Raw genomic sequence first — 16,152 nt, forward strand, 5'->3', positions numbered from 1 at the left:
GGTAACAAGAGAAATTGGACCCCAAAAGTTGTTGTCCAATTTGTCCTGAGAACGCTGATACCCTACATGTGGGAAATGTCACACGTCAGGGCTCGGAAGGGATGTGACGTTTTGGAAACCAGACTTTGATGGAATGGTCTGCAGGCATCATGTTCCGTTTGCAGAGCCCCTGATGTGCCCAAACAGTAAAAAAGTGTGAGGATTCCTTCAGAGCAGTCAGACAGGTCAGGGGCAGGTGAGACAGGTCACAGAGCGGTCACACCGCTGCTGTGACCTATGATTGGTGGGATCGTTGATCACATCGATCCCACCAATCAGAGGAGGCCCTGGTGATGCCGGTGTTGCTAGGCACCAGCCTATGATCGGAGCCCACAGTTCCGATCATAGGCAGGTCACCATCAGGGCACAGCGAGGTCACACCACTGCTGTGCCCTGTGATTGGCGCAATCGACGATCACATCGATCGTGCCAATCAGTAGCTGCAGGCTCCGGAGTATCATCATCGGGCAGGGCACAGCAGGCAGGCTCCGGAGCAGGAAGTTGCAGGCAGGGCACAGCGCGGTAACACCGCTGCTGTGCCCTGCGATTGGCGCGATCGATGTGATCGTCGATCACGCCAATCCGGGGGGTTTTGGCCGATGCCTGGCGTTGCCAGGCACCGACCTAGGATCGAGTACATCGGTACTCGATCCTAGTCTGGGACCTCACTGTTTCAGCCAATCTGATTGGCTGAAATAATGAGAAAGGCTGCGATTGGCTGTTCAGAATTGAGCAGCCAATCACAGCGATCGGGGGGGCGAAGACAGGCCCTAGGATGCCGACACCATCTTCCTCCAGGTAAGATGGCGTCGGAATTTTAATGCGATCACAGCGACTTAAGTCGTAGTGTTGCATTAAAGGGCATGACGTACTATTCCATCCTTGGGAAGTAGGGCCCATCTCACATGGTCGGAATAGTATGTCTAATGACAGAAAAGGGTTAATATAAGATCATGGAACAAGTCCACCACATTTCCAGGAGATATGGGGGGGTAAAAAACTAGACGTTACTCCCCCTTTAAATGGCTCAAAATATTCTATTGTATCAAGAGATATATGGGGAGATGTGACGTCCTCACAACTCTCATCTAGATTCGCTAATAAAAGTGCATCTTCTATATCCTTTGCATCGGCTGGTGGATATGCCATGATACCTAATCTTCATATAGAAGCAGGGCTGTCTGTGGTGGTAATAGATTTATTTCCCTCTTTATTTTTAGAAAAATGTTTATGTAAATGCAGTTTTCTTGTGCTCACAAATCAATTTTAAATTCACATAAATCAAAAGGTTCTGGCAGACAAAAATTGAATCCCCGTGATAGGACACCAATTTGATCCTCCGTAAGTGTTTTTTTAGACAGATTGAGAATTTGTAGAGTATCTTTATTTGAGTCCACTTTATCTTTTATTTTCTCCAGGATACTTGTTTGCGTTTTTTCTTGACGCTTTTTTCAGCCTCCTCTCCTGATCTTTCTCCCAAAGGGGCTGGTGTATTTATAGCCGATGAAGATGTCACTCTTTCTTCTATTTCATCTTCCACGATGCTGGAATCCGAGTCCGTTATCCATCCATCCCCAGGTGGTTTTTGTTTTCTATAAGATTTATTAAGACGTTTTTGATAAAAAAAATTTTTTTATAATTTTTATTTTTATTCCAAGAGAATATTTGTCCTGTTTCATAATCTCGTTTATCTCTGAGGAATTTCTCCTTTTTCTTTTTATTGGTTTCCATTTGTATGACAATTAATTTTTTCTCCAATTTTTTTAAAAAGTTTTTATTTTGATTATCTGTGATCCTTGAGGAAAGTTCTATCTTTGATTTATCCAATTGTTCACACAATGTAGCATAATCTTTTTCATTTTGCGTTTTAACTAGTTGTAGCAGGTTTGCGAACACTGCAAGTGTATCTGCTCCCATGCTTTTTGAAATCCTGGGTCTTCCTTAAACTGCGAGATTTCTTTGAAGACCCTCAATCCTCTTGGTACACAGTTGCAATCAAGTATATGATTTTAATGATTTTATTGTCCAGAATAAGCGGATTTCTCTTTCTGCAAGAGCATAGAACTTGGAGTCCAATGTTTTTGTGCTAATCAATTCCAGTTCATCTTTATAATTGCAGTCAGCAAAGAAATCCACCGCACCCTCTCTGCCTGCTAGTAAGCCGTCTTTTTCCTCTTTTTTGTCCAGAACAGGATCAGCTAGCTATATCATCATTGCTCATATCCATATTTGTTAGAGCAAAAAATAAAATAAAATTTTTTCCAACAGCTTTAAATTCGTGCTCTGTTCCCCGTAAATAGACCATATAACCAAGCTCTTCAAGACAGAAAAATGGGTGTGAACGGCACTGAATGCTGTACTTCACATAGAGATATATAGGTATACTCGATCCTTTGTAGATCAGGACGTTCAGAGGTTAGCTACTGACATGGGTGGTGCACAACTTATAAAATAGAAAGTCCATGAAGTAAATGAGAGAAGAAAAAGTGGCACTCACCCTTCTGTGCAGTATAAGTGTTGTCCTTTATTTGCGATTAGCAGATTACAGACATTTTCTGCGGCGGCTGGTGAGGAGAGGGGTGCGGGGAGTGAACGACTGGACGACGGCCGTTTTACGCTCTTGCGCTTCTACGGGTCCATGTGTGTCTCTGTGGTGATATGACCTCCTGTATATAGGGTGTGACTATCACAGGTGATGAATATACAATTAATATGTCACATTAAAAACAATGTTACTAAAAAGCGGAGTGCACAGTAATACAACTTATAAGAAAATTGCCATATCTAATTTATCAATTAAGCCCAAAGGGCCCTGGGCATTAGCACGCATAATCCATTTGGCCTCACACTGTAATAGAAGTTTGTTGTGATCTGCACCCTGCAGTGGAAACTTAACTATTTCCAAGCCTGCAAAACATAGCTGGCTAGAATCGCTGCAGTGTTTTTCCTGCATATGTTTAATAAATTGTCTTTCCAATATAAAAACGGTCACACGGGCAGAATATGACATAAACTACAAAATTACTTTTACAGGTGATGAAATCTCTGACATAATGCTCTATTATACCAATTTTTTATAGGGTCTTAGTTTTACCCTGCAGAGTTTAGTGTCATCTGCAAATATTGAAATTCTACTCTGAATGCCCCCCCTACAAGGTCATTAACCCTTTTCTGCCAGCTGACGGAATAGTATGTCAGCTGGCAGATACCCTGCTTTAAGGTGGGCTCCGGCGGCGAGCCCACCTTAAAGCCGCGACATGTCAGCTGTTTTGTACAGCTGACATGTGCGCGCAATGAGGGCGAGCGGAATCGCGATCCGCCCGTGCCCATTAACTAGTTAAATGCCGCCGTCAAGCGCTGACAGCGGCATTTAACTAGCGCTCCCGGCCGCGCGGCCGGAAGTGCTCGCACTGCTGAGCCCCGTCACATGATCGGGGGTCAGCAGTGCATCGCCATAACAACCAGCGGTCTCCTTGAGACCTCTATGGTTGTTGATGGCCGATTGCTTTGAGCCCCACCCAGTGGTCGGCGCTCAAAGTACACCTGCCTTTCTGCTACATAGAGGTGATCTGTGTGTCACCTCTATGTAGCAGAGCCGATCGAGTTGTGCATGCTTCTAGCCTCCTATGGAGGCTATTGAAGCATGCCAAAATTAAAAAAAAAAGTGGTTAAAAATATAAAAAATATATATATATATAAAGGTTCAAATCACCCCCCAATCGACCCAATCAAAATTAAACTATTAAAAAAAAATCAAACCTACACATATTTGGTATCGCCGCATTCAGAATCACCCAATCTATCAATAAAACAAAGGATTAACCTGACCGCTAAATGGTGTAGCGAGAAAAAAAATCAAAACGCCAAAATTATGGTTTTTTGGTCGCCGCGACATTGCATTAAAATGCAATAACGGGCGATCAAAAGAACATATCTACACCAAAATGGTATAATTAAAAACGCCAGCTCGGCATGCAAAAAGTAAGCCCTCACTCGACCCCAGATCGTGAAAATTGGAGACTCTACGGGTATCGGAAAATCGCGCAATTTTTTTTTTTTTAGCAAACTTTGGAATTTTTTTTCACCACTTAGATAAAAAATAACCTAGACATGTTAGGTGTCTAAGAACTCGTAATGACCTGGAGAATCATAATGGCAGGTCAGTTTTAGCATTTGGTGAACCTAGCAAAAAAGCCAAACAAAAAACAAGTGTGAGATTGCACTTTTTTTGCAATTTCATCACACTTGGATTTTTTTTCCTGTTTTCTGTTACACGGCATGGTAAAACCAATGGTATCGTTCAAAAGTAAATCTCATCCCGCAAAAAATAAGCCCTCACATGGCCATATGGACGGAAAAATAAAAAAGTTATGGCTCTGGGAAGGAGGGGAGCGAAAAACGAAAACACGGAAAAAGCTCCGGGGGTGAAGGGGTTAATAAAAGTTAAAAAGAAGAGGGCCCACTGGTACCCCACTGCTAACCGCGACCCAGTCCGAGTGTGCTCCATTAATAACCACCCTTTGTTTCCTATCCCTGAGCCAGCTCTCAACCCACTTACACATATTTTCCCCTATCCCCATTATTCTCATAATACTGATTAACCGCTTAATCCCATATGATGTACTTTCCTGTCAAGGTGACCTGGGACTTAATTCCCAGTGACGGGATAGTACGTCATATGCGATCGGCTGCGCTCACGGGGGGAGCGCGGCCGATCGTGGCCGGGTGTCAGCTGACTACCGAAGCTGACATCCGGCACTATGTGCCAGGAGCTGTCATGGACCGCCCCCGGCACATTAACCCCCGGCACACTGTAATCAAACATGATCGCAGTGTTCTGGCGGTACAGGGAAGCATCGCGCAGGGAGAGGGCTCCCTGCATGCCTCCCTGAGACGATCGGTACAAGGCGATGTGCTCACCTTGTACCGAGGGTCTCCTCCCTGCAGGCCCCGGATCCAAAATGGCCACGGGGCTACTTCCGGGATCTGCAGGGAGGTGGCTTACCAAGTGCCTGTTAAGAGCAAGCGCTGGTAAGTCTGCAGCAGGGCACGTCAGATCGCTGATCTGACGCCGTGCTCTGCAAAGTGTCAGATCAGCGATCTGTCACTATACAGTGGTGTCCCCCCCTGGGACAATGTAAAAAAGCTTAAAAAAAAAATTTAGATGTTTAAAAAAAAAAAAAAAAATCCTAAATAAATAAAGAAAAAAAAATAAATATTGTTCCTATAAATACATTTATTTATCTAAATAATAAAAAATAATAAAAGTACACATATTTAGTATCGCTAGTTAACCCCTTCAGTGAACACCGTAAAGAAAAAAAAAGAGGCAAATAAACAAGGCTTTATTATCATACCGCCGAACAAAAAGTGGAATAACACGCGATCAAAAAGATGGATATAAATAACCATGGTACCGCTGAAAACGTCATCTAGTCCTTCAAAAATCGAGCCACCATACAGCATCATCAGCAAAAAAAATAAAGTTATAGTCCTCAGAATAAAGCGATGCAAAAATAATTATTTTCCGATAAAATAGTTATCGTATAAAAGCGCAAAAACATAAAAAAATTATATAAATGAGGTATCGCTGTAGTCATACTGACTCAAAGAATAAAACTGCTTTATCCATTTTACCAAACAAGGAACGGTACAAGCGCCTCCCCCCCCCCCAAAAAAGAAATTCATGAATAGCTGGTTTTTGGTCATTTTGCCTCACAAAAATCGGAATAAAAAGCGATCAAAAATGTCACATGCCCAAAAATGGTACCAATAAAAACGTCAACTCGTCCCGCAAAAAACAAGACGTAACGTGACTCTGTGGACCAAAATATAGAAAAATTATAGGTCTCAAAATGTGGTAACGCAAAAAATATTTTTTGCAATAAAAAGCGTCTTTTAGTGTGTGACAGCTGCCAATCATAAAAATCTGCTAAAAAAACCCGCTATAAAAGTAAATCAAACCCCCCTTCATCACCCCCTTAGTTAGGGAAACATTAAAAAAAATTAAAAATGTATTTATTTCCATTTTCCCATTAGGGCTAGGGTTAGGGCTACAGTTAGGGTTGGGGCTAAAGTTAGGGTTAGGGCTGGGGCTAAAGTTGGGGTTAGGGCTGGGGCTAAACTTAAGGTTAGGGCTACAGTTAGGGTTGGGGCTAAAGTTAGGGTTGGGGCTAAAGTTAGGGTTAAGGTTGGGGCTAAAGTTAGGGTTGGGGCTAAAGTTAGGGATTGGATTACATTTACGGTTGGGATTATTGTTAGGGGTGTGTCAGGGTTAGGGGTGTGGTTAGGGTTATGGTTGGGATTAGGGCTAGGGGTGTGTTTGAGATAGGGTTTCAGTTAGAATTGGGGTTTCCACTGTTTAGGCACATCAGGGCTCTCGAAACGCAACATGGCGTCCAATCTCAATTCCAGCCAATTCTGCGTTGAAAAAGTAAAACAGTTCTCCTTCCCTTCCGAGCTCTGCCATGCGCCAAAACAGGGGTCTACCCCAACATATGCGGTATCGGCATACTCTGGACAGATTAGACAACCACAATTGGGGTCCAATTTCTCTTGTTACCCTTGGGAAAATACAAATTTGGGGGCTAAAAAAATATTTCTGTTGGGAAAAAAATAATTTTTATTTTCACGACTCTGAATCCCCAAGTGTTTCACTACAGTTTATAACGCAAAGTTCTCACAACACATCTAGATAAGTTCCTTGGTGGGTCTAGTTTCCAAAATGGTGTCACATATGGGGGGGGTTTCTACTGTTTAGGTGCATCAGGGGCTCTTCAAATGCAGCATGACGCCTGCAGACCATTCCAAATGGCGCTCCTTCCCTTCCGTGCTCTGCCATGCACCCAAACGGTGGTTCCCCCCCACATATGGGGTATCAGCGTACTCAGGACAATTTGGACAACAACTTTTGGAGTCCAAATTCTCCTGTTACCCTTGAAAAAATACAAAACAGGGGGCTAAAAAATAATTTTTGTGGAAAAAAAATGATTTTTTTATTGTCACGGCTCTGTGTTATAAACTATAGTGAAACACTTGGGGTTTCAAAGTTCTCAAAACACATCTAGATAAGTTCCTTGGGGGGTCTAGTTTCCAAAATGGTGTCACTTGTGGGGGGTTTCTGCTGTTTAGGTGCATCAGGGGCTCTGCAAATGCAACGTGACGCCTGCAGACCAATCCATCTCAGTCTGCATTCCAAATGGCGCTCCTTCCCTTCCGAGCTCTGCCATGTGCCCAAACGGTGGTTACCCCCCACATATGGGGTATCAGCGTACTCAGGACAAATTGTACAACAATGTTTGGGGTCTAATTTCTCCTGTTACCCTTGGAAAAATACAAAACAGGGGGCTAAAAATAATTTTTGTGAAAAAAAAAAAATGAAACAGAAAAAAATATTTTTTATTTTTACGGCTCTGCGTTATAAACTGTAGTGAAACACTTGGGGGTTCAAAGCTGTCAAAACACATCTAGATACGTTCCTTAGGGGGTCTACTTTCCAAAATGGTGTCACTTATGGGGGGTTTCAATGTTTAGGCACATCAGGGGCTCTCCAAACGTGACATGGTGTCCCAGGTCAATTCCAGTTAATTTTGCATTGAAAAGTCAAATGGCGCTCCTTCCCTTCCGAGCTCTGCCATGCGCCCAAACAGTGGTTTACCCCCACATATGGGGTATTGGCGTACTCAGGATAAATGGCACAACAACTTTAGGGGTCCAATTTCTTCTCTTACCCTTAGGAAAATGAAAAATTGGGTCCGAAAAGATATTTGTGAAAAAATATTATTTTTTATTTTCACATCTCTGCATTATAAACTTCTGTGAAGCACTTGGTAGGTTAAAGTGCTCACCACACATCTAGATAAGTTTCTTAGGGGGTCTACTTTCCAAAATGGTGTCATTGTGGGGGGTTTCAATGTTTAGGCACATTAGGGGCTCTCCAAACGCAACATGGCGTCCCATCTCAATTCCAGTCAATTTTGCATTGAAAAGTCAAACGGCACTCCTTCCCTTCCGAGCTCTGACATGCACCTAAACAGTGGTTTACTCCTGCATATGGTGTATCAGCGTACTCAGAACAAATTGTATAACAACTTTTGGGGTCCATTTTCTCCTGCTACCCTTGGTAAAATAAAATACATTGGAGCTGAAGTAAATTTTTTGTGAAAAAAAGTTAAATGTTCATTTTTTTTTTTTTTAAACATTCCAAAAATTCACTACCTTCCATTTGGAGACCTTCAGCCTCTGTGCACATCAAGTGCTTTCATGCAGAAAAGCAGTCCAAATTCCACCACAAGCTACCGGGTGCTCCTCCAGAAATCACATGAAAATCAGTGCATTGCATAAGAAAGGAAGGAGGGCACTCACCGATCTGAAGCTTGACTTTGCTTTATTAAATGTTCATTAAAACATCATGGCCAGGAGAGTAAACAAGGAGCTCCTGTGAGCAGTGTGAAGTCTTCACACTGCTCACAGGAGCTCCTTGTTTACTCTCCCGGCCATGATGTTTTAATGAACATTTAATAAAGCAAAGTCAAGCTTCAGATCGGTGAGTGCACTCCTTCCTTTCTTGTGCAATGCACTGATTCCAAAAATTCCTGTAAAACACCTGAAGGATTAATAAACTTCTTGAATGTGGTTTTGAGCACCTTGAGGGGTGCAGTTTTTAGAATGGTGTCACACTTGGTTGTTTTCTATCATGTAGACCCCTCAAAATGACTTCAAATGTGATGTGGTCCCTAAAAAATATTGGTGTTGTAAAAATGAGAAATTGCTGGTCAACTTTTAACCCTTTTAACTCCCTAACAAAAAAAATGTTGGTTCCAAAATTGAGCTGATGTAAAGTAGACATGTGGGAAATGTTACTTATTAACTATTTTGTGTGACATATCTCTGTGATTTAAGGGCATAAAAATTAAAAGTTGGAAAATTGCAAAATTTTCGCCAAATTTCCATTTTTTTCACAAATAAACGCATGTTATATCGAAGAAATTTTACCACTATCATGAAATACAATATGTCACGAAAAAACAGTGTCAGAATCGCCAAGATCCGTTGAAGCGTTCCAGAGTTATAACCTCATAAAGGGACAGTGGTCAGAATTGGAAAAATTGGCCCGGTCATTAAAGTGCAAACCACCCTTGGGGCTTAAGGGGTTAAAAAGTAAATAACCACCCATGTCTCTGAATAAGTAATTGCTGCTTATTGTTCTCTCTGCACAAAAATAGCTCCCACACTGCCCTCTTTTGGTACATTGCCCCCTCGCCATTCCCCTTATATTTTATGACCGCCACACTGTCCACCCTTTGGCACTTCCACAGTGGCACTTTCACAGGTTGCTATGGCAATAGGAGTACTGACAATGACATACATATCTGCCATATTCCCCAGTCAAGCAGAAGAAGGTGGCATCTGGCATGGAATAGAGCTGGAGTGATAGAGGATACAGATCTGCAAATAGATATTCAGCTTCATGTACTTATCAATTCAAACACTGATTTATCAGTCATGGAGGAACTGACTGACCATGTAAAGGTTTTTCTGGACTTGTCTTTGAAAGAGCTACATGAGCATATACGGTCCATAGTTTGGGGGTGAAATCCTGCTGAGAGTTTCCCTTTAAATATAAGCTGCTTTAAAATGAAAGTGCATATGAGCAAAGTAATTTTTTATTTATTTATTTTTCATCAAAGGTGAACAAATGGTATCTATAATATTTTAGGTTATTACTAAGTGATGTCCTAAAATTGACATGGCATTTTTTTTTATTATTTTAGGTGGAATTTATCAAAAAGTTCTCTCCAGCACAAGAGGGAAACCTATCTTTCTGGCAGCATGTTTCCCTGTTGGCCCTACCAAGTACTTTGACACTGCAGGTTCAAACTGGCCTGCTCACAGCAGCATTGTCCCAATGCAGAAAATTACTGAAGAGCAAGTTCACAACTGAGGACATACAGCAGTTGGTAAGATTGTGTTTGATTCTCCATTCAATACTGGTTTTGTGTAATTGACTCTATAAGCATTGTAAATAACATACCCAGTAGTTGAAACTATACTAGTTTTCATTTGCATGCTACCGGGGGTAGCTGAGACCCCGGAGAACATGATTCGAGTACCGACCCCAATGTTGTGATGACCGTTATTCACTGAATAAAGGCTACTGCAAATAAAAAAAATAATTCTGATTTCCCATTTAATTTGTCTCTGCTCTGATATGATCTAGCACAGCAGAGAAGAGAAAAATGGGGTCTTCCAAGCCCCCCCCCCCCGGTACCTCCAGTGTCCCTGGATCCTCCTGCATCCCCCAGTCCTGTCCCCCGGGCGTCGGCATCTTCTTCCCGGAAGAAAATGTCAGGTACATGCGCAGTGCGCCCCTCGCAATCTGCCAGCCGACAACAATAGGAGATTTCTCCTATTGGTTCATTTTGATCACTGTGATAGACCCTATCACAGTGATCAAAATAAAAAAAAGTTATCACCCCCTTAGGTAAAAATAATAAAATAAAAAAAATATTTACTTCCATTTTCCCATTAGGGTTAGGGTTGGAGTTATATCTAGGGTTATGGTTGGGGTTATAGCTAGGGTTAGGGCTATGGTTGGAGTTATAGTTGTGGTTATAACTAGGGTTAGGATTGAGCCAGGGTTAGGGTTATGGTTGGGGTTATAGCTGGGAGCATAGCTAGTGTTAGGGTTGGCACTAGGGTTAGGGTTGGGGTTAGGGCTGTGTTAGGGTTGGAGTTAGAATTGGGCGGTTTCCACTGTTTAGGTACATAGGGGGTCTCCAAACGCGACATGGCGCCCACCATTGATTCCAGCCAATTTTGCGTTCAAAAAGTCAAACGGTGCTCCCTCCCTACTGAGCGCTGCCATGCGCCCAGTGATTTTCCCCCCACATATGGGGTATCTGCGTACTCAGGAGAAATTTCACAACAAGTTTTGTGGTCCATTTTCTCTGATACCCTTGTGGAACTAAAAAAGTTTGGTTCCAAAGTTAAAAAAATTTGTGAAAAATGTAAAATGTTCATTTTTTCCTTCCACATTGCTTTATTTCTCATGAAGCACCTTAAGAGTTAAAACACTTTTTGAATGTTTTTTTGAGCAGCTTGAGGGCTATAGTTTTTAGAATGGTGTCACTTTTGGATATTTTCTGTTATATTGACCCCCCAAACTCACTTCAAATGTGAGGTGGTCACTAAAAAAAAATGGTTTTGTAAATTTTGTTAGAAAAGAGAAATCACTGGTCAACTTTTAACCTTAAGGGTATGTGTCCACGTGCCGTTTTACATCCGGAATAGCAGCGGATTGAACGCTGCGTGGAGCCGCAGCGTTCAATCCTCAGCGTCCAGATGTTACAGCATAGTGGAGGGGATTTTATGAAATCCCGTCTCCACTATGCGTGGTAACACGCACCCGGGGGCCCTGCGATTGCGGACATGCGGCGTGTCTTTTTTCATCGTAGCATGTCCGTTTCCCGTGTGGGGTGTGATGATTCCGGATGTGTGCAATGAACACATCGGCATCATCGCGTCTCCAGAAGGGGGCGGAGCTTTGGGTGAAGCCTTTTTGGAAGTGCATTTGAACAGCAAGGTGGATTGCTGTTGAGGGGAAATAGGGAAAATAAAAAAAATGTATAAATATTCAGCATAGCGAGTGTGAACGAGCTGAGTGTGACCTGAGCGTAAGTGTGAACGGCGGTAAGTGTGACTTGTGATTCAGTGAAGAGGTATTTGGAAGCGTTTAACAAATACCTGTGTGAATTGGTGTGAGTTGCTGAATTGGTAGTAGCTATATTCACAAGGGGTTAACTTGGGGTGGGGGCTCATAATTAAGGGGTTATAAGGGGCAGCTGTTTGGGGCTCAGGTCCTTTTTGGAAGTGCATTTGAACAGCAAGGTGGATTGCTGTTGAGGCGAAATAGAGAAAAAAAAAATCTATAAATCTTCAGCTTAGCGAGTGTGAGCGAGCTGAGTGTGACCTGAGTGTAAGTGTGAATGGCGGTAAGTGTGACTTGTGATTCAGTGACTTTGGATTCAGGGAGTTTCCAAGGGAGGAATTGCTGTCTGTATTGTATTAATACTTTGTATTTATTTGTATTTAACGTTTCTGTCTGGTGCAATCCCCATGAGGAAATGTGCTCCACTATTGTTAATGCCATCCAGTGCACATCTTGCCACATGTATGCAATCCTTGATCAGCCGGTCGAGGGTGCATACTGCTGTGCGAGATGTGAGCATTTTGAGCATTTGGAAGCCCAGATTCTGGATCTAAATGTGCAGCTGGCAACACTGAGATCCATTGACAACATGGAAAGGAGTCTTCTGCTCACTGAGCAGACGCTCAATGGGATAGATGAGGGGGGGATGGTAGGATGGAGCTGCAGGACAGTGAAGTAGCAAGCTGGGTGACATTTAGGAAGCGGGGTAGAGGGAAGAGTGCCAGGGAAGCTAGTCCTGATCTGGCACACCCCAATAAGTTTGCTAAGTTGGCAGATGAGGGGGGGTGCCAGTACAGGGGTAGCACTGCTGCAGCCAGGCATGTCCTCTGAAAACCGGAGGAGTGACTGCTCCAGTAAGGAGGGAAGTAGGAGAGCAGGGCAGGCCAGACAGGTGCTGGTAGTGGGGGACTCAATTATTAGGGGAACAGATAGGGCAATCTGTCACAAAGACGGGATCGTCGAACGGTGTGCTGCCTACCTGGCGCTTGAGTCCAACACATCGCTGATCGGGTGGACAGATTACTGGGAGGGGCTGGTGAGGACCCAGCGGTCATGGTGCACATTGGCACAAAGTTAGAGGTAGGTGGAAGGTCCTTAAAGATGATTTCAGGGAATTAGGCTGCAAGCTGAAAGCAAGGACCTCCAACGTGGTATTTTCCGAAATACTGCCTGTACCACGTGCCACGCCAGAGAGGCAACGGGAGATTAGGGAGGTTAATAAGTGGCTCAAGAATTGGTGTAGGAAGGAGGGGTTTGGGTTCCTGCAGAACTGGGCTGACTTCTCAGTTGGCTACAGGCTCTACGCTAGGGACGGGCTGCACCTCAATGGGGAAGGTGCAGCTGTCCTGGGGGAGAAAATGGCTAGAAGGTTGGAGGAGTGTTTAAACTAAGGATTGGGGGAGGGTATTCAATTTATAGGAGGGGAAGATAGGGCAGATTGAGACCTGGGCACAAATAAGGAAGTTGGGGGTGGCGGTGGCATGGGGGGGTGGGGTTAGAACAGTTAATAATTTAAGAAAGAATAGAGGTACAGAGAGGAACATCAAGTGCATGTATACTAATGCCAGAAGCCTCGCCAACAAAATGAACGAATTAGAACTAATGTTGTTGGGGCATAATTATGACATGGTGGGGATATCTGAAACATGGCTGGATGAGAGCCATGACTGGGCTGTTAACTTGCAGGGCTATAGCTTGTTCAGAAATGACCGTACAGATAAGCGAGGGGGAGGTGTGTGTCTATATGTAAAATCGTCCTTAAAACCCATCCTGCGTGATAATATAAATGAATTTAATGAAAATGTAGAGTCCCTGTGGGTGGAGATAAGGGGAGGGGGGGAAAATAATAAATTACTGATAGGGGTTTGTTATAAATCTCCAAAAATAATGGAAGCAATGGAGAATATCCTCGTAAAGCAAATAGATGAAGCTGCGACTCAAGGAGAAGTCATTATTATGGGGGACTTCAACTACCCTGAAATAGATTGGGGAACTGAAACCTGCAGTTACAGCAAAGGCAATCGGTTTTTGACAACTATGAGAGACAATTACCTTTCACAATTGGTTCAGGACCCAACAAGAAGGGGGGGGCACTGCTAGACCTAATATTAACCAACAGGCCAGACCGCATAGCAAATATAAGAGTTGGGGGTCACTTGGGGAATAGTGATCACAAAATAATAAATTTTCATGTATCCTTTAATAAGATGGGTAGTAGGGGGGTTACAAGGACACTAAACTTCAGGAGGGCAAATTTCCAACGGATGAGAGAGGATCTTGGTGCAATTAACTGGGACGATATCCTGAGACACAAAAATACACAAAGAAAATGGGAGACGTTTATTACCATCCTGTTATGATCCTTAGTGGTTGAGGATCACAAATTACTCCAGCTAAGTAACAAACATAGGACAAGCTCTAGGGAGGTGGCAAACTGGACTGACCGCAAATCTGAACCTATCCAAACACACTAGAAGTAGCCGGTGAACGTGCCTAAAAATCCTAGACGTCTCGAGCCAGCCTGAGGAACTAACTACCCCTAGAGAGAAAGAAAGACCTCTCTTGCCTCCAGAGAAATAATCCCCAAAGATATAGAAGCCCCCAACAAATAATAACGGTGAGGTAAGAGGAAGGCACATACACAGGGGTGAAAACAGATTCAGCAAATGAGGCCCACTAATACTAGATAGCAGAAAATAGAAAAGGGAATCTATGCGGTCAGTAAAAAACCCTTACAAAATATCCACTCTGAGATTTCAAGAACCCCCACACCAATTAACGGTGTGGGGGGAGAAACTCAGTCCCCTAGAGCAACCAGCAAGCGAGGAAATCACATTTTAGCGAGCTGGAATAAAAACATAATGAATGCTGATAATCAAAAAATGATCAAACAAAAACTTAGCTTGTCTTGGAGAGACTGGGAGCAAGGTAGACACAAGGAATCTGAAGAGCACTGAATACATTGATAGCAGGCAAGGAACTGAGTATCCAGGTGGGCTAAATAGGAAACCAACCAGGATAACGAACCAGCTAGTGCTGCAACCTGCAGAAAGACAACACTACACAGTACCGCTTGTGACCACTGGAGGGAGCCCAAAAATAGAGTTCACAACACATCCTGGATAGGACCTGTGCACAGTATATACCGTATGGGAATAAACATAATAGAAATAGGAGGAAACCAATATGGCTAAGTAGAGCTGTAAGGGGTGCAATAAGTGACAAAAAGAAAGCATTTAGAGAATTAAAGGAAGTAGGTAGTGAGGAGGCATTAAATAAATACAAAAAATTAAATAAATTCTGTAAAAAGCAAATCAAGGCAGCAAAGATTGAGACAGAGAGACTCATTGCGAGAGAGAGTAAAAATAATCCCAAAATATTCTTTAACTACATAAATAGTAAGAAACTAAAAAATGATAGTGTTGGCCCCCCTAAAAATAGTCTGGGTGAAATGGTGGATGAGGATGAGGAAAAAGCCAATATGCTAAATGACTTTTTTTCATCAGTATTTACACAAGAAAATCCCATGGCAGACAAAATGACTAGTGATAAAAATTTCCAATTAAATGTCACTTGCTTAACCCAGCAGGAAGTACGGCGGCGTCTAAAAATCACTAAAATTGACAAATCTTCAGGCCCGGATGGGATACACCCCCGAGTACTGCAGGAATTAAGTACAGTCATTGATAGACCATTATTTTTAATCTTTAAAGACTCCATAATAGCAGGGTCTGTACCACAGGACTGGGGTATAGCAAATATGGTGCCAATATTCAAAAAGGGGTCAAAATTGAACTCGGAAATTATAGGCCAGGAAGCTTAACCTCTACTGTGGGTAAAATCCTGGATTGTATTCTAAGGGATGCTATGCTGGAGTAACTGAAGAGGATAACCTCATGACCCAATATCAACATGGGTTTACTAGGAACTGTTCCTGTCAGACTAATCTGATCAATTTCTATGAAGAGGTAAGTTCTGGACTGGACCAAGGGAACCCAGTGGACGTAGTGTATATGGACTTTTCAAAAGCGTTTGATACAGTGCCACACAAAAGGTTGTTACAGAAAATGAGAATAATGGGGATAGGGGAAAATATGTGTAAGTGGATTGAGAGCTGGCTCAGGGATAGGAAACAAAGGGTGGTTATTAATGGAGCACACTCGGACTGGGTGGCTGTTAGCAGTGGGGTACCACAGGGGTCAGTATTGGGCCCTCTTCTTTTTAACATATTTCTTAATGACCTTGTCGAGGGCATTCAGAGTAGAATTTCAATATTTGCAGATGACACTAAACTCTGCAGGGTAATCAATACAGGGGAGGACAATTTTATATTACAGGATGATTTATGTAAACTAGAAGCTTGGGCTGATAAATGGCAAATGAGCTTTAATGGGGATAACTGT

The 16,152-nt window shown here is 42.8% G+C and overlaps 1 protein-coding gene across 2 annotated transcripts in view; it reads left to right on the forward strand.

Annotated features, from left to right (window-relative positions):
- The window catches only part of FIRRM (FIGNL1 interacting regulator of recombination and mitosis), a 983,706-nt gene that overhangs the window by 744,664 nt on the left and 222,890 nt on the right, over positions 1-16,152 (forward strand). For both annotated transcript variants that reach the window (XM_077276297.1, XM_077276298.1), the window contains one exon: positions 9,813-9,998. In XM_077276297.1, coding sequence (XP_077132412.1) covers positions 9,813-9,998 — 186 coding nt within the window. The remainder of the gene's footprint in view (positions 1-9,812; positions 9,999-16,152) is intronic.

The sequence above is a fragment of the Ranitomeya variabilis genome, chromosome 8 (genome assembly GCF_051348905.1).
Source record: "Ranitomeya variabilis isolate aRanVar5 chromosome 8, aRanVar5.hap1, whole genome shotgun sequence".
Classification (NCBI taxonomy): Eukaryota; Metazoa; Chordata; class Amphibia; order Anura; family Dendrobatidae; genus Ranitomeya; species Ranitomeya variabilis.